We start from the raw sequence: 17,743 nt of genomic DNA on the forward strand, positions 1-17,743 counted from the left end.
ATCAAAATTTCACTTTATTTCTTGTTTATATTTGAACATAATAACCATTAAAAAACGAATCAAAACTAGAAATAAAGACAATTATTATTAATAGTAGTAATAATATTATTATTATTATTAATATTACTTTTAAAACCACAATGTTTTTCAGGAGAAATAGATACAAAAAGTTATCGTTTTTTTAAATAAATATAAAACTTAATAGTTTTATTGATAAGAAAATGTTGCTATTTAATGATAATAGACTATAGCATGTTAATGATTTTTATAAAAACATTTATAAAACATGTAGAGATGTCAAGAGAGAAAATATAAAGTAATAACTTTTTAGAATATAATGTTCTGAAAATTTACATAGAGACATAGAGTATACATTTATTACTCGCCTAGTATATATATTTGATAACCTTCCACAGTTTATTTCCATCCACAGTCCACCCTTGGCTTCCGCCTTCGACTGTCCCACCTTGCAACTTCCAACTCAAATCCCAATTAATACGGCAATATAATGTCCATCTTACCGCAACACCACCACCTCCAACATGCTGATGCTACAACCGGCCACCATCACCACCACCGCAACCGCCGTGTCTATTGCACGGCAACACCACCAAACACTAGGCCTAAACTCCAAAAACTCGTCGCCAACACAACGCCGGTCATTACTCAACCAAAACTCGATGTCGACCCAAGCCTCAAATCGACTTGGCTTCATCGCGCATGGTTGGCCACCGGATCCACAACAGTAGTCCTGTCCTTAGCCAATTCCATCATCGGATCAATCGACTCACACATCTGGCTCGAACCCGTCTTATCTGGATTCGCCGGCTACTTGTTTTCAGATCTTGCTACCGGTATATACCATTGGGGCATTGATAATTATGGCGATGCCTCAACTCCGTTAATCGGTGCGCAATGTGACATGGCTCTGGGCCACCATAAGTGGCCTTGGAAAATTACTAAGCGTCAGGTTGCGAATAACTTACATCTGTTAGCAGGTGGCGTAACATTTACAATGCTACCGATTAATCTGATCTACCATGATCAACCTGTGGTGATGGGGTTTCTGGGGGTGGCTAGTGGGTGCGTCATGTTTAGCCAGCAGTTCCATGCTTGGGCTCATGGAACAAAGAGCAAGCTGCCACCAATAGTGGTGGCGCTACAAGACGCCGGAGTGATTTTATCCCCATCACATCACGTCGGCCACCACACGCCGCCGTATAAAAATTACTGCATTGTGAGTGGGGTTTGGGATAGGTTTTTGGATAAGCATAGGGTGTATGAGGCTCTGGAAATGGCGGTGTTCCGCAAGTTTGGTCTGCGACCACGGTCATGGAGCGAACCAGACGACGATTGCATGGTGGAGGCGGAGGCTTCTCCGCCATAAAACGTGTTGTCCATTTCTTAATATTTATTTTCCTAAATAAAAGTTTAATGCAAGTTTGAATATTAAATTGAAGAATTATAAACCATTGCTCGTTGCATTGATTAAGGGATACTTAAAGATCAATTGGGTTAAAACGAAGGTCAGAAAGGAGTGGTGATGTCAACGGTTCGCACTAAAATGGAAAATATCAAATGTGTAAGATTGAATGTTAGTTTAATAAACAAACGAATATAAATAAGATTAGTTTTTGTTCTTTAGTTATACGAACATATGCAATGATTTTATTTGTTCTTTATGTTCCTAAACGTCGGTTTATGACTTTATGTATGTAACATACATTTTAGTAATCTTGTTTAATTATCATGTTCATATGATTGTTAGTTTAAAAATGAATATTATTAGATATTATGTTGTTTTAAACGTTTAAAGTAGGTAGTTATAATAAAATATAATTGTAAGCGTTAAAAAAAAAATCGGTATGGTTTTAAGCGTTGATTTCTAACGAAATAGGTTTATAATATTTGAAGTTAAACTAAGTTTAGAATCATTTGGAAGGTATTAGAGGTGATAGGGAAGTCTTATGTGATTCCGATCAAAAAGTCAACTATCGGAATTAACGAAAGTATAACGTCTAAGATGGAAATAATTAAATCTAATTTTATTGGAAGATCTTTTCTGGAATATTTTTATTGGAAGTTGTAAATTATCTTGTTAGAAACGTATAGGCGAAAACATCATCGAAAACGGAGTTTCGAGCGAAAAGTTATGCAATTTTTAGTGTTTAGGGGTAAAACGGGTACCCAAACCGGGTCACACCCGACCCAACTCGGGTTCTTACCCATTGAAACACGATTTTGAGTCATTTTTCTGCCATTTTCAGTTCCTCACCATCCCTATGGAAGATTTTCACATACATGATCAATCTTGATCAAGTTTTGAAGATTAAATCAAGATTTTGAGTGTTCTTGAAGTATCAAGTCTAGTAATCAAGGTATGAACTCTTAATTTTTGGATTAACCCTTGTAATTAGTGAGTTATTAAGAGATTAGGGTTTGATCAAAGTGGGTTTACCACTGATTTAATGAAATTAGGCATGAGTTTATCTTATTAACCTAGAATCTTAAATGGAAATCAAGTAACTACATGTAAACTTGAGAATTAATCATATGGTTTAAGAGTAATTAGTGAAAATTAGTAATGAAACCCATGGTTTATACTTGAATTAGAATGGATTACTAAAATATTCAGTGTTATCATTGTAAAAGAAGAACTTGGTGATATTGATCATGAGGTTTGATAATGTAAAGGGTAAAATGAAATTATAAAGGGTATAATTATCCTGTTTTTGTAAAAATCACCAAAAATTATAGAAAAATCGTATGGAGATGTGCTATATATCCCTGGAAAGCTTAGAATGTCTACTTTGATTTTTGTTTTAAAACAAAAATCTAATTCCGGACTTAAGATGGGTGAAAACAGCTATATGTTCAGTGCAGTAAGGCTGAATTTTGACAGCTTTGGGACATTTTGACAGCTTTAGGATGCTGTTTTGTAAAATTCATAGTAAATTATAGAAAAATCATAAAAATGTGAGGTCAGTGGCATTAGAAAGATATAAGAGTATATTTTTTAATATTTATAATTTATTAGTTATTTTGATATTTAAGAATGGTAAAACAGATCTGCAAGTGACAGCTATACAAAGAACAAAAACTAAAATTTCTAAATTGAAAACAACATAACTTGAGAGTAGTTGAGTAATTGCTTATGAAATTTGAAATATGAACTCCAGGTGTATAATTGAAGGTTTTAGAGGCCTGAAGATGGTGTAATTTCATCAGAAAAAGAGGAATTTTATCGCAACATTCGGTTACAGCACAGTGAGTTCAATATAGGGACAATTGTATGTTATGTGTTATATGTGCAATGTGCTTTCTTGTGTTATTGATCTAAGTGGTTATTACTTGATATTGATTTTGATGCCTTTGGCCATGTAGAGCATGACTCGTATCACTTTGGTATTGGCTTTGTGCCTTTGGCCATGTAGAGTATGACTTGTATCACTTTGGTATTGGCTTCGGGCTAGGTAGGGCTGAAAGCCTGTACATTCTAGCAACATGATTAAAAGGGATTGTGTTTTATGTGCCTCTTGGGCTGGAATTTATGATGTTTATGATCCTAAATCATTGTGTCTCATTGATTGTAATCCCTTGAATCTAACCGTTTATTGATTTGGAAAGCCCTTCATTTGATACACATATAAGCCTTTGTTGTCCTTTGTTTCTTTTTGTTCCTGTCATATTGTTATGTATATGGCATAGCGTTATATTGTATCTATTTTTGAACTCACTGAGTGACGCCCACTTATCCCTTTCAGTGTTTAACTATTTCAGGTGATAAGCATCCAGAGTAAATAGGCTTTGTTGGAGGACTTAGAGTAGTTGACACTACTACGTTTTTACTTGGTATACATATATGTATATGGATTATAAATTCCTGGGTAGTTATGTGTTTATACAACTAGTTATGAAACTTTGTAAAAACCCTTTTAGTTGGTTTGTATCCATGCTTTTGTATTTAGACCACTAGTGTGAATTATAATTATGAATATGCATGTAGCATGTTTGGCTTTATGGTAATTTTAGTGAATGGGGTCTTACATGTTAATCTAAATATTAATATGGGTTGGTTTGTTTATGTTTTCTATAATAATTATTACTTGTTTTATTTGTTTGTCAGAGTAGAATGATGTTAGAGGCGGATCCATATTTTGGGAAAAAAACATCATAAATGGTCCCTGTGGTTTTCCAAAATCTGAAGTTTAGTCCTTATCGTTTAAAAACGTCATAGATGGTCCATGTGCTTTCAAAACTTTTGACGATTGGTCCTTATTGCTAACTCCGTGAAATTTGTCCGTTAACTAAAGGACATTTTCGTCTTTTCACGATCACAGGGACCATTTATGAAGTTTTTGTCTTATTTAATATAAGTATTATTATTATTATTATTATTTAATATTAAAGCTCTCTCTCTCTCTCTCTCCATGACCACCATCAACCTCCCAAGATCCACATAACCATCGCCACCTTCTATCATCATGAATCACCATATTCCTCCATTCACCATCACCGAACATCGTTCCCAGCTCCACAATCTCCGTTCCAGCCACCGCTTCACCAAGACCCACCTTCACCATTTCACCACCATGACCACCAAAACCACCACCCATATTTCCTCAAAACTTCCGGCCACCTTACCCTACAGTTCTACTCCATAAACCCATAGCAATTGACCTTCAAACAAACCTTCACAACTTTCTAATTCCAGTCTCCAGTCACTTACCTTCATCAACTTCTTCTCTCCTCTTCATCCCCCTACACCACCCACACAAACATCACTACCCAAAGTCACCTTTAATCACCAAATACCTCCCATATTCCTCCATTATCATCATCCCTAATAGCTGCAAATGTAAAAAATAAAAGATAAAAGAAGAGGCTAGTCTATTCAGAAAGGATAAAAGGGAGAACTATGATCGATATTAGAAGAAGGAGAAGGAGGATGCGACGTTGGGTGATTGAGTTTGTCGATCGGATTCTATGAATCGAAGGGGGGTCCGATTTCTAGTTTGATACTATTTTTAGTTCCTTGGATGTCTCTATCGGGTATGTTTAATGGAATCAACCACCCCCATTCGTCCTTCTCCGATTATCCCTCTCACCGTTGATGTGAAACCTCTTCGATCTAACCCTTTTCGGTGTTTCAAGGTCCGGTTTTGTCGATCTAACCCTTATCGGAGTTGCTTATTAAAGAAAGCCCAAGCACCGCCGAACCCACACTGACGATGAACAGATTTGAAAGGGGTTGATGATTGGAAGTCAACTGAATGGAAAAGGGTTGACGACTCAGATTTGTCAGAGAGGGAGAAATCAACATCGATCTAGCAGTTGTTGAGCATGGTGGGCTGGGTACGGTGGGGCGTTTGATTTACCACGATGGGTGCAGTCGGTAGCCAATGAATCATGGCACCATGAAAGCTTCAACTTTTTGTAAATTGTGTGAGATGGGGAAACAAAGGAGGGGGAAGCAAACGTCAAAGAGAGAGAGAGAGAGAGAGAGAAAGAGAGAGACCCCTTTGTAAATGAGAGAAAAACTTCATAAATGGTCCCTGTAATCATGAAAAGACGAAAATTCCCTTTAGTTAACGGACAAATTTAACGGAGTTAGCAATAAGGACCAATCGTCAAAAGTTTTGAAAGCACAGGGACCATCTATGACGTTTTTAAACCACATGGACTAAACTTCAAATTATGGGAAACCACAGGGACCATTTATGATGTTTTTTTCATATTTTGGTAAGTTAGGATCATTTACGGGTCACAATTGTCAAGATAATGAATGTAGTCGGGTCAAAATGTCAATTTTTTCAATTCAAATTTAAAAGAAAATCCACGAAACAATCTATTTTTATGATATTACATGTTATATATACACATTATAAACCCACAAAATAATGTACTTTTCTATTAATATTTCTTTCTTATGCTTTGAGCAAGAGGAAAGAAAAAAAATCTAGTGACAGGGGCAAATCAATTAAGTGTCCCGGGATGCCTCGGGCCACTATTCGATTTGGTCTTACAAGAGTAAAAAAAAATTAATTTTTATTTTTTTCATTATTGTGGAACTAATAAAAAATATGCAAAATAAAACAGACGTAAGATCGTAAAATCGTTATATCTCAATCGTTTGTTGTATGTCGTACCATGTAAAACATATCTCTTCTTTGTTTGAGTGTGTGGTTTGATGAATGAGTCTAAGAAGAGATGATAGGTTGTGGCTCTTGCTCGTAGATAAGGCCGAGCGGACCGTAGCGGGGAAGATGGTGCAATGTTGTGGGATCAGAGTGAGGGGAGGCTACCCTGCCCTATCTCTCTTCATTTCATTGGTTTGGTTTTTTTTTAAACTACTAAGGACTACAATTTGAATATATATATATATATATATATATATATATATATATATATATATATATATATAGAGAGAGAGAGAGAGAGAGAGAGAGAAAGAGAGAGAAAGAGAAAAAGAGAGAGAGAGAGAGAGAGAGCAAGATTCAAATGTGGATTGACATCTATTGTGCGGACGTGTGCACACTGCTATTCTGTGAGAATGACAAAGAAAATATGTTGTTTGATAATATAAATTTGTTCAATCTTACATAACTATTGTCATTAACACACATTTTCACTAATTAAATCATCTATAAAGTTATTATAGACTTTTTATTATTATTCTCATTCTGTCAGAATGTTTATTAAGTCGTATTCTGTCATAATGAAAGTGAGTGAAAAACGACGTGTGAGAAAAAAAATGAATAAGAATTAGTGAAAATGCATGAAAATGATGATATTTATGTAAGGTTGAACATATTCGCATTACTAAACAACTTATTCTCTTAGTAATTCTCATAGAATAGCACTGTCCACACGTCTACACAATAATTGTTCATCCACATTATAACCTAGCCCTATATATATATATATATATATATATATATATATATATATATATATATATATATATATATATATATATATATATATATATATATATTCATTTTATACATCTATAAACGACCCACTACTTTCACCTTTAAAATCAAACATTCTTCTATCAATTTCTCTCTGTTTCTTGAGAAAAAAAAGAGCCCCAACAATCCAGCCTCAAAATCCAATAGAAACCAATGTTTCGACTTTAAGTACCCCCAACTTGAAACATTTTCGCATTTGATCCATCCCAAACGTTTTATCGTCCCCAACTAGATGTTCTCATTCAATATCCTTCTCAAATTTCAATACCAAAATGTTAGGTAATACTATCACATGCAAGTACTAAATGTTTGTAACACCGTAAATTTTCAAACAAAAATTTCATTTAAAAATCACATTTAATATCATTAACACAAATCTTAGAATCTCCAAAATGTCAAATTATCAAATCACATGTTCATAAGTTTATTAAATCACAATCCAGGATCCTCCAAAAGATAACTCCAACTTGTGTGTACAATCAAGTTGATGCCTTCCCGTGATCCTGAGAAGTACCTGAAACACATAACACATAACACGGTAAGCATGAAGCTTAGTGAGTTCCCCAAAATACCACACACATCTCATTAGCCTCTCATGGCTATACTCGAATAAGACCCTCCGGTCAATGTGTCTCAATGGAACCCTCCGGTCCCAAAACTCGGGTGGACCCTCCGATCCTAACTCGATAAGCTCAGAATAATACACAACATAAATCACAAAGACATAATGCAGGATATTACAATACTCAATATAAGCACATAAGACCCTCTGGTCAAACATAGATTACCACTCTAGGTAAGTATAGTGAGAAGACTCACCTCGTAAGCAAGCAAGGAAACTGAATACCCCTTGAATAGTCTAATCCCCGTCTACATGTAATAAGCATCTCTAATTAACACTTAAAGATCACAACTCTAAATAAACTCATGATAGTCCCTCTTTAACTCTTGGGATGGGTAAAAGACCATTTTTCCCCACCATGACCTCTATCCCTCAAGTTTGACCAAACCCTAAAGTCAACACTCGAGTCAACAGTCCATGTTGACCTAACTCGTCGAGCGCATCTATGTGACTCGTCGAGTCCCTTCAATTCCTCAGAACCCTCATGAAAGTCTAACTCAACTCGTCGAGTTGACCCATCAACTCGCGTGAGTTACCGCGTGGTTAGACTCATCGGGACAAACTCCAACCGACTCGTCAAGTCCCTTAAGTCGAATTCTCATTCAGACGTTTTAAGGCAGAACTCATACCCCATACTCCAGATCTATCTTCCTAAGGCTCGAATATACGTAAAGCTGAAAGCTTTACGTGCATGCATGGCATATTAGGCTCATAATGCCAATACAAGCTCCAATAAGGCTTAGATGCACAAGAGCTTGCCTCCAGCTCAATAAAGCTCGGGTCTTTGGACTCACAAGGCTCCCTACAGTCTAGATCTAAGGTTTCAACCTCAATCCATGCTCAAATGACTTAATGACACAAGATGGATTGGAGAAAACCCTAAACTAAGATCTCATAAGGGAATGATCAACTTAGCATCTTTTTACCTTCAACTGATGCAAATCTCTGAGGAATCCCTCAATCCAAAAGCCTCCTCTTGATCTAAGATTTGATGCTCTCCACTTCTCCTCCAAAAGATCACAAAAATGCCTAAGATTAACTCTCTTTTCTCTCTTAGTTTACTCTAGGCGATTAGGGTTTCACACATGGGAGTTAGGTGGCTGGTGAGGCGGAAATGAGGGCTTAAGGCCCTTTAAATAGGACACAAACCCAGAGATTTAGGTTTTCCTCACACAGCGCCAACTCGGCAAGTCGGCTCTCTGACTCGTCGAGTTGGTCATTAAACCCACGTGACCAATCCGACTCTACTCGACGAGTCGGGCATACAACTCATCGAGTCACTCATTCAATCCTAAAAATAAATATATAAATATTATACCTGAGAGTCGGGATGTTACAATGTTAGTCCAAATATGTTCAACAACTTTGTCGTTTTTCGATCAACTTTCACCAATGTCAATCCCCACTATCAATCTCAAACCCAAATCTAAACCATACCCTTTCACTCTCAACCACAAAACCAAACCCTTGATGAGTCGGACGACGAAATTATACGAGAAACTCAACCCCTACCCCCCAACACCCCCACAACATCGCAAAGGAAAACAACCAGTGCAAGAGAAGACAAAGCATAAGCCTCAAGCATTGACTCCACTAGAAGAGTTAGTGTTGACATAATCTTGCGTTGACATTTCGGAGCATTCAGAGCAGGGAAATGCATAACCACATGAACATTTTTTGCTTCGCATTCTTAAAAGATTTCGCATGGAGTTGGGTAAAGATGAATTGATGAGTACTGTACTAAACACCAACTTAATTCAAAGTCTCAAGAAATACCAAAATGTGTTTAAAAAATGAACGGGTTATACAACAATCTAAAAACCCAAAGGAGAAGCGGTCAAGGAGATGAGGAAATTTTTCAAAGGGCTTTGCATTTATTTCGCGAGGAAATAGGAAAGACGTTCAAGTTTTATGAGCTTTGGAAAGTGTTAATTCTTAGTCTAAGGTGGGAAAATATGATGTCGACTTCATACTAAGAGGAGCACAATTAAAAAGAACAAAAACAGGCTCCAGTGGAAACACAACTTCTTTTGAAGCTCGTTTTGGGGCAGATTTAAATGAGAACGATGGACTGGGACTAGAAGAAATTGTCCGACCAATGGGTAGGGACAAATCAAAAAAGAAAGGGAAGGGGTCTTCTTTCAATGCTTCGGATTTCTGGACGCAGACGAAGTGCAGAAAATGACGGCAATATTTGATCCATACAATCTGAATTTCGTTGAACATTTTACAAAGAAAAAGAAGCTGAAAAAAAAAAAAAAAAAAGTGCGCAGCAGGTCAAAGAATTGACGATATTAAATTCTTGATGCAAAAAACTAATCATTTTTCGGGACCGGCCCTCGAGCTACTTTTGAAGAAGAAAGAGAAGATCATGAAAAAATATTTTTCCTGGATTGTTTTCCAAATGTAGGTCATTTTTTTTAAATGTAGGTTGTTTTTCTTAATGTTGGTTGTTTTCTAGGTTTTTTTAATCTTGGTTATTTTTTATATACTTTTAGTTTTTATTGAAGTAATGAAGTATTTTTATTTTAATTAAGCTTTGTGTTTATTAATCATTTTAAGGTATTATATTTATTTTTTGAATTATAAAGCTTAAAATTAAATTATTTTTATTTAAAATAAAAATAAAAATAAAAATAAAAATAAAAAAGCAACCATTTTCTATCTTTTGAAGAATGAAATGTGAGTAAATGGAAAGTTCACAAACTGAAAAAGTGAAAAAGATGGATAGACGCTCAAATCTAAGAAGAAAAGATCATATTCAGATATATCATATACATATAGGTTAAAAACGGAATTTGGGCTTCTATTGATTACTTGGGCTTTGAATTTTAAAAAGTAAAATTTAGATATAGATGAATTTCATATGTATCACAAATATACGATAAACGTGCGTCTGAATTTTTTTTTTTGTTCTAAACTATAGTACTTGTTTTCACATCATGTTTTGTTTTAGAATTTCTTTAAATACGATAAACTTTTTGAGATAGATAATTATAGCTACTACGAAAAAAAAATGTTTATCAGGTAGAATTTTTTATGATTCCAATTCGATTTTATAATTGTGGTCTTGCAAAGTAAAAAATTATCGTAAATCTCAATCTTAATAACCTTGGTTCCAATAACAAAAAAATATGCGTCAAAGTTACAAATTTTATCAAATCTAAAATACTTTGTTTAAAGTTTGGATTTGCTTACTGTTGCTCAAACTAATTTTTTTTTAAAGTTTGGATTTGCTTACTGTTGCTCAAACTAATTTTTTTTAGTAAGTTTTTTTGGTTTGAGTTTGACGTGTTTCATGGGTTTTCCTATCTTGACCCGACCCGACACGAATTCATTTGCTAACTCTATATTATTATATTTGATTGGAAAAAAATTGGTACCTGTCTGACATTTCTAGTGTCTTTTTTCTAGTGAAAGAAAAAACAATCTAGTGAAAACTAAAAGGGATAATGACTTGAGAGGGTAACGTACTTTATCTTTTGGTCACATTTAGTCACTAAATTATTTTTCGTGTTTTGTTAACCCTTGAACTTGTTGAAATGTGTACATTATACCAGTATGACCGGTAATAGTGGGTTTTGCCGGTTTCCAGGGTTGTTTCCGGCCAAACATGAGTTTTCCGGTCAGTCAAACTCGATTTTCCTGCAATATCATGGTTAGTCCCCTTTCTTGAGCAAAATCATATCCAAAATGCTCTATAGTTTCTTTCCCCTCTTTTTAACCATAAAGATTAACCCATAACCGATATATAAAGAGAAACCCCGTTATTACTTTTCAGAAGAAAAAAAACACGAAGAAAATGGGGAGCAAATGGAGGAATTAAACCGGAATTCATATTTGGGTCAATTTCTCTTTGGACTGCAGCTTCCAATTTTGCCCCTGTTTTGGGTGCATTTCTTTCAGATTATTATTTGGGTCGATTTCTCACCATTGGTTTGGGTTCTACCTTCTCCTTCCTACAATCTTTCAAGTTGTTTAAATCTGAGTTTTTAGTTAGAACATAAGAACAAAATCGAATCTTGCATTGATTAGTGAATCATACGTTGTTTCTTTTAATGTTTTTGATCTTTGAACAATATTTCTGATCTTGTATGGGATTTCTCCAGCGAAGTCATTGTTTCCTTCTTCTTCTCTCAAAATCGATTGTAGACTTTATTTTCCCCCTTTGAGTTGCAGGTTTGACTTTCTACAGATAGAGAATCTTGGGTGGGTTTGACGGTGTGCACAGAGAAAACAAGATTTAATCCTTTTATTATTGTCGATTTGCAGGTGTGGTTATATTGGCAGCGAACCAATGGTGGTTTTAGTGGGTTATGGTGGGGTAAATGAAGGTAAATGTGGTAACTGGTGGAGGTAAGGGTGGTGACTGGTGGCTGATTTGGGAGCTGTTGGCGGTGGTCTTAGGTAGGAATTGAGTTTGACCAAATGTGTCATCAGAAGCAATGCCGAAAAATCGAGTTTGGCCGGAGAAGGTGACCGGAAAACGTGTTTGGCCGGAAACAACGCCTGAAACCGGCAAAACCCACTATAACCGGTCATACTGGTATAATCTATACATTTCAACAAGTTCAAGGGTTATTAATGCACGAAAAATAATTTAGTGACTAAATGTAACCAAAAACTAAAATACATTACCCTCTCAAGTCATTATCCCAAACTAAAAAGCCTTTCATTTATCTTTGTAAATGGGCTTACGATGGCGTATTGTTTATTAAAAAAACAAAATTAGAACCCTATATTGGCCATATGTTTCGTGTAATGTATGATTGTTGAATTTTGGCAACCAGGGCTTGACGCCCCTTTCTTCCTTCAAAAGATGACAAACGAACTGGTTTCTCTTTAAAAAAATAATAATAACAATTAAAAAAATCAATTGTCCCCAAGGTTTTGTAATAAAGCAAAAGCACATGAAAAAACAAGCCATTACTGTATAGTTTAAATAAAAATAACTTAGAACCACCATATAAAGCTTAGATCTATACACAAGCTGGTAAATATGTATCAAATGTCTATAACTTTGTTTGTGTATATTATGCAAGAAAGGCTAATCACTTATATATACAATGAGTTTACACTTTTCAATCATCTTACAGTTTGCTACCAATTTATATGCGTTATTTTAGTTAACTTGCTAAAATAATGCAAGAACTGGTAGCAAACTGAAACATCGATACATAAATTGTTTTTTTTTTTAAAAAAAGTGTAGCTTCTTTGCATAAATAAGCGATTATATTCAAGAATGAAAATGAGATACTATTTGTTTAAGTGTTGCATACTAATATTCCAGGCTGACGCCAACTGCAATAAAAGTTGGTTTGGCATCAGACCTTCCCAGTCCTGTGGAGGGTCAATAGTTGACGAAGCTTCATTCAAATTCACCAAAATCTCCCTTTTCACTTCCATACGAATTCCAATCACATCATTTCCATTCTCTACCATTGTATCCAGCATCTACAAACATAACAGAAACAAATTAAAAAATCCATAAATAATTTTTTTTTTTTTTTTTTTTGTGTTTCTTCATTAACCATACTAATAAAATGTAACAAGATTTTCAATTTATCAAGGAAATGGCTTACAAAGAGGTCATACCTGTTGAATCCAGGACAAACAGATGTCAAACAAGGTAGGTTCCAAAAGGAATTGAGCAACCGCATGCATAACTTCACTTGCCACATCAGCTGACAGCTGGTCAAGCACGGGCCCCGTCCTGTCCATTAGCTTCACAAGCAAAAGATCATCTCCGGTAGACAAAACCTCACCAAACGCCACATCCATGTCACCTTCACAAACTCCATCCATTGCATTTCTCCAAGCAGTCAAAACAGCATTCTTCTTCTTCTCATGATCATGATCAGGTGCAACCCCTCTAATTGCTTCCAAAGTGGCTTCATCTTTTGAAGCTTGCCAAACGCCTCTTGCTGAAGGACCAGGTCCAGCCCCTTTAGGCAACCTATTATCCCTATCCACCCCTTTTCTTAACCCTATTTGCATATTATATCCCCTACCCCTCATACTTGAACCCATGTTAGGATATTCAGAGAACCCATTGTGATTGTACTTTCCTACCATATGAATATGATTACTACTACTACCTCTTTGACTATACATTGACGCTGATGATAAACTGCGTGCCATGTCTTCAACAACTCTCTCTAGGCCCCACACTCTGTTCTCTAAAGTCACCATACCATCACGTGATCCACCTTTAAAATCCTGCAACATGTTCATGATGTAAGCTTGTTGTCTCTCCAGTTGAAGTAACTGCCTTTGGATGCCCAACAAATTTCCTTTACTCTCTAATTCTCGCTTTCTAGAACACGGATCACCACCTTGTTTTTGCAAGTTGACCGGTTCCTCTTCTGACTTTGACTTTGACCCAGCATTGATGTCTGGTTCCTCTTCGTTTTGTGTATTTGAAGATTTGAGGAGTCTACGAGGGAGAACGACTTCGACTTCACCTGAAACCCTAGTTTCAAGTCTTTGAAAGAACTCAGGGTTCAGTTCCTTATCACTTAAAGGAGGTGGCTTCTTTTTCGTTCCAGTTGTCTTTTCAGCAACATTTTGAGATTTTGTTTCGCCATTCTTTGCTGGGGTCTCTATTGATTTCGCATCCAACTTTGGAAGCTCCTTTCTTGACAACTTGGATTGTACTTGAGAATCTTCACCATGACCAGGTGTTTTCTGATCTTCACAGCTTTCTGCAATTTGATTCCATAGTTGCAGTGCTTCCGTTATGCTATCTCTAACAGGTTTTATCTGCATCAATTAATCCAGGATTTTGATGTATTCAACAAAATGGATATTTACTTGAAGGTAGTTAGTTTATGGAAAAGAACCTTATCAAAGCGGATTGCTTCAAGTATTGTTATCGTAGAAGTTGGTTTTTCTTTGATCAAGTTACTTGAATGCAAAGCCAATACAATTAAAGTGTCAGCAGCTGCCTTTCGAGTTGACCAGTCAGAACTACTAAGACAGTCATGAATACTTTGAAGCAGTGGCTCCAAGGCTTGTGGAGAAATAGCACCAACCTGCAAAACCCAACAAGTGTCATAATTAAGTGAGTAAATTTTCATGAATCAAATGTAGGTATGGAATTCTTTACACATAATTAGGTAGCAAAGCGTTGACCAAACCTGAGAAAGCCTTGAAACCACAGGCAAAAGGGCAGAATTTGCCAAGAAATTAGGACTATTAAGGAACTTGCAGATCCTACTACAAAGCTTTTGAAAAGTCAAAACAGGTGGATCACAAGCCATTTCCACCATCTTAGCCATACACGATGCTGCACCAGCTTGTACAGCTTTGTTCTGTTCATTCATAGCTTCAAACAAAGGCTTCACAAACAACGAAACCACAGACCCCATATTATTATCACCTCTTTCACCCTTCAAATACAGAAAAGAAAGATGTCCAATTGATTCGCGACACGAATCTTTAACACCGGAATCGGAATCTTTAAGCCTCTTGACAATGTGGGCTATAATTTTTGTCAAATGACTGGCAGCTGATTCGGTGTGGGTGGCGCAGAGGAAGGAAAGGAGTCTGATTGCTTCTTTCTTTACGGCGGGTTTGTTGGTGGTGGTGTCGTTGGTGGCGTCGTAGAGGGAGTTGAGGATCATTGAGATGCCGTCAGGTGAGAGGGTTTGAATGATGGTTTCGAGGTCTTCGACGGCGATCTGGTGGGTGTCTCGGTCCGAGAGTCTGGAGAGTGATGTCAAGATTCTTTGTCTGAGTTCAACCATGGCGAGATGAGCAGATAGTGAAGATGATCGTGAAGAAGGTGGAGATGGTGTTACTGGGGGTTTTGTGGGTTTTAAAGGTTTGGTTGACATTGTGATTATGGGTTGGTTTCGAAACAGCAAATGAAATTGACGGTGGTGCCTGCGGTGGTGCAAAAAAAAGAACCACCGGTGTAGAAGAAGGAAGGGTTTGAAATTGGAAATTGAAAAGCCCCAACTCCAACTGCTTTTTTAATTGGGTGGTTCAGTAATACCCAACGTGAAAGCAACGATCAAGATTCGTAGCTGAAAAAATTAAAATCAAATTTTGAATTCGGAAACTGAAAGTCTAAAGTCTAAACCCACCCAATTGTCTTTCTAATTGTAATTTCTTATTGAAATATACCAACTTTTTGAAATATTGGAGTATTATATTTGGACAAATAATACCTCGGAAGATATATTTTAATTAGTGCATAACCTAGTTTGTTATCATATATAAGAAACTAAAAGTCAATATCTCAATTTCTGTTTTAGGTTATAAAACCTTTTATCTATTTAGGAATTTATAAGATAAAATCTTTAATGTTTATATATACTTTTTCTCGCATATAATTAACTAAATGTACATATATTATACGTGTGATTATTCTTGTATGTATTGTTAAAAAAAAATAACAATAATAAAATAAAATAAAATAAAAAATCTAACATTTAAGAGTAGGTTATAAGTTTATAAAAAATAAGACGGACTCTATTACTGCTTAAAAGCACAAACAACAACTTACTTTAATGGAGGTTTTCTGGTGTCCAAATTAATTCAACCACTTGTCCCCTCCACTGTAACATCATCAAATTAAAACATTTATATATTGAGACTTCAGTAAATATTTAAGTCATCATTGTTGAAGTAGATAAAAGTACCAGGGAAATCAATTACAAACAAAGAACCAAAGAGAGATACCAAAGCTAAGTTGAAGCAGATTAAAACGTTTATGTCTTATATGTCACTGATGACTGAAGTTTGAAGAAAATAGAAGCATCAGAAATACAAGGATAACCATAGATTTACATAAACCACATATTATCAAGGCCATTCAACAATCAAATAAAACTTTGAACTACTACATTTGCATTTCTGCTAACAAACATTTATCATCTCAAAAGAAGACAATGATATTATACATTTTTAATCTAAAATCTCACTAAAACAAAAACATAACAATAACTTTAATTTTGGGTGTTGAAGATCAGATCATGCCTTTTGAGTAGTAAAACTTAGAATGAAGTTTTTGATTTCATCGTTTACTGCTTTATCAAGTGCAGTCTTTCCACCAGCATCTTTGACATCATATTTGGCTCCAGCTTTCAACAGCTCCTCTATTTTGGGCTTGTCGCCTTCAGAGGCAGCCATCATCAACAAAATGTCAGCAGGGTGAATGTTCATGCTTAAAAGAGCCTCCATTTTATCGTATGTTCCCTCAACAGCAAGCATACCCATGTAATTGAAGTACTGCATAAAAATAAAATTGACTAAAACATAATATTTGGAAAAATTGGGACCAAATGTATGTGTCTTATGACCATAGAGCCATGGAATTGCCAAAAGCTTTCAATTCCACATCAAATTTGGTATAGAATACAATGAATCATCTTTTTCACTTACTTCAACAGTATACGTAAGTGCCCAATACATAATTCTAATGTCAATTGTCATAAATTGCTCCAATAATCATTAACTTTCATGGAACCCAACGAATGAAATCTAGAATTTGATTATGTAATGTTCGAAAGCGAGAAGAAATTTAGAAGAACTCAATACAATTGAAACAGTTAAAAAGGATACCTGCTCGACATCATCCCGATCAAAATCGTCGCGGGATTGACTGCCGTAAATACCAGCACCCTCAGAATCGACGCCATTTTTACCGAACTTGAACCAACAGGTGGTTCTTGAACCACAACTAGGTCCAATTCTTGAAGTTCGCCTGCAAAACCCGAGTCCTTTACGCATTCCTACAAACTGTGAATTGAGTTTACCAAGAACTGTGATCGAACTGTTTATGGGTTTTGTGTCTGTACTCGCGAAGATGAGTTGAACAGTACATGGAATAGTCGCCATTGTTGTACTTCGCTGTATGAAGAACAGAAGAAGGGAGGAAATCTCTTATCACCAGAGAGTGGATATACCTGCCAAATGCCTTAACGTAAATTAATAATATATAAATATTAAAAGTGTTTAAATCACCAAATCAGAGTGGCGCAGCGGAAGCGTGGTGGGCCCATAACCCACAGGTCCCAGGATCGAAACCTGGCTCTGATATAGAGAAAGCTTTGAAACGCCAACCCTTTTTTGGTTTAGATTGCTAAGGTTGTTAGAATATGAGTGACTTTTTTATCATGATTTGACCACTAAGCTCATT

At 35.9% G+C, this 17,743-nt stretch overlaps 3 protein-coding genes and 1 long non-coding RNA gene across 8 annotated transcripts; 2 read left to right on the forward strand and 2 right to left on the reverse strand.

The window, feature by feature from the left end:
- Positions 1–431: 431 nt before the first annotated feature.
- Positions 432–1,644, forward strand: LOC111882811 (fatty acid desaturase 4, chloroplastic). Its single transcript, XM_023879186.3, has one exon. It carries the CDS (start codon positions 509–511, stop codon positions 1,385–1,387), a length of 879 nt encoding a protein of 292 aa, XP_023734954.2. The 5' UTR covers positions 432–508; the 3' UTR covers positions 1,388–1,644.
- Positions 1,645–2,272: 628 nt separating this feature from the next.
- Positions 2,273–4,026, forward strand: LOC128126190 (uncharacterized). The gene is made up of 3 exons (XR_008223950.1): positions 2,273–2,378; positions 3,180–3,267; positions 3,781–4,026. It is a non-coding gene; the product is annotated as an uncharacterized LOC128126190 (long non-coding RNA).
- Positions 4,027–7,337: 3,311 nt separating this feature from the next.
- Positions 7,338–15,682, reverse strand: LOC111882812 (microtubule-associated protein TORTIFOLIA1). Of its 4 annotated transcripts, none has more exons than XM_042902370.2 (5): positions 14,736–15,680; positions 14,439–14,630; positions 13,192–14,358; positions 12,927–13,050; positions 7,338–7,488 (listed from the first exon to the last, which is right to left on the reverse strand). In XM_042902370.2, exons 1-5 carry the CDS (start codon positions 15,432–15,434, stop codon positions 7,454–7,456), a joined length of 2,217 nt encoding a protein of 738 aa, XP_042758304.1. In that variant the 5' UTR covers positions 15,435–15,680; the 3' UTR covers positions 7,338–7,453. The 4 variants fall into 4 exon arrangements, with proteins under 4 accessions (XP_042758304.1, XP_023734955.1, XP_042758303.1 ...); XM_023879187.3 differs by lacking the exon at positions 7,338–7,488 and adding an exon at positions 11,603–12,149 and having other exon boundaries at positions 14,736–15,682; XM_042902369.2 differs by lacking the exon at positions 7,338–7,488 and adding an exon at positions 11,603–12,105 and having other exon boundaries at positions 14,736–15,681.
- Positions 15,683–16,369: 687 nt separating this feature from the next.
- Positions 16,370–17,491, reverse strand: LOC111882808 (protein LHCP TRANSLOCATION DEFECT). Of its 2 annotated transcripts, XR_006192112.2 has the most exons (3): positions 17,167–17,491; positions 16,471–16,833; positions 16,370–16,434 (listed from the first exon to the last, which is right to left on the reverse strand). XR_006192112.2 is itself a non-coding variant. In XM_023879184.3 (2 exons), exons 1-2 carry the CDS (start codon positions 17,440–17,442, stop codon positions 16,576–16,578), a joined length of 534 nt encoding a protein of 177 aa, XP_023734952.1. In that variant the 5' UTR covers positions 17,443–17,491; the 3' UTR covers positions 16,370–16,575. The 2 variants fall into 2 exon arrangements, 1 of the variants encoding a protein (XP_023734952.1); XM_023879184.3 differs by having other exon boundaries at positions 16,370–16,833.
- Positions 17,492–17,743: the final 252 nt, after the last annotated feature.

The sequence above is a fragment of the Lactuca sativa genome, chromosome 5, assembly GCF_002870075.4.
Source record: "Lactuca sativa cultivar Salinas chromosome 5, Lsat_Salinas_v11, whole genome shotgun sequence".
NCBI classification, from domain to species: domain Eukaryota; kingdom Viridiplantae; phylum Streptophyta; class Magnoliopsida; order Asterales; family Asteraceae; genus Lactuca; species Lactuca sativa.

What these genes read in the sequence shown, in the direction of transcription:
- LOC111882811 (XM_023879186.3), top strand. Translation starts at nt 509, where the DNA reads ATGTCCATCTTACCGCAACACCACCACCTCCAACATGCTGATGCTACA.
- LOC111882812 (XM_023879187.3), bottom strand. Translation starts at nt 15,434, where the DNA reads ATGTCAACCAAACCTTTAAAACCCACAAAACCCCCAGTAACACCATCT. An exon ending in AAGCAATCCGCTTTGATAAG is followed by an intron (nt 14,359 to 14,438) that starts GTTCTTTTCCAT and finishes TAATTGATGCAG; the next exon opens with ATAAAACCTGTTAGAGATAG. An exon ending in GTTTGTCCTGGATTCAACAG is followed by an intron (nt 13,051 to 13,191) that starts GTATGACCTCTT and finishes TTATGTTTGTAG; the next exon opens with ATGCTGGATACAATGGTAGA.
- LOC111882808 (XM_023879184.3), bottom strand. Translation starts at nt 17,442, where the DNA reads ATGGCGACTATTCCATGTACTGTTCAACTCATCTTCGCGAGTACAGAC. An exon ending in ATCGGGATGATGTCGAGCAG is followed by an intron (nt 16,834 to 17,166) that starts GTATCCTTTTTA and finishes ATTTTTATGCAG; the next exon opens with TACTTCAATTACATGGGTAT.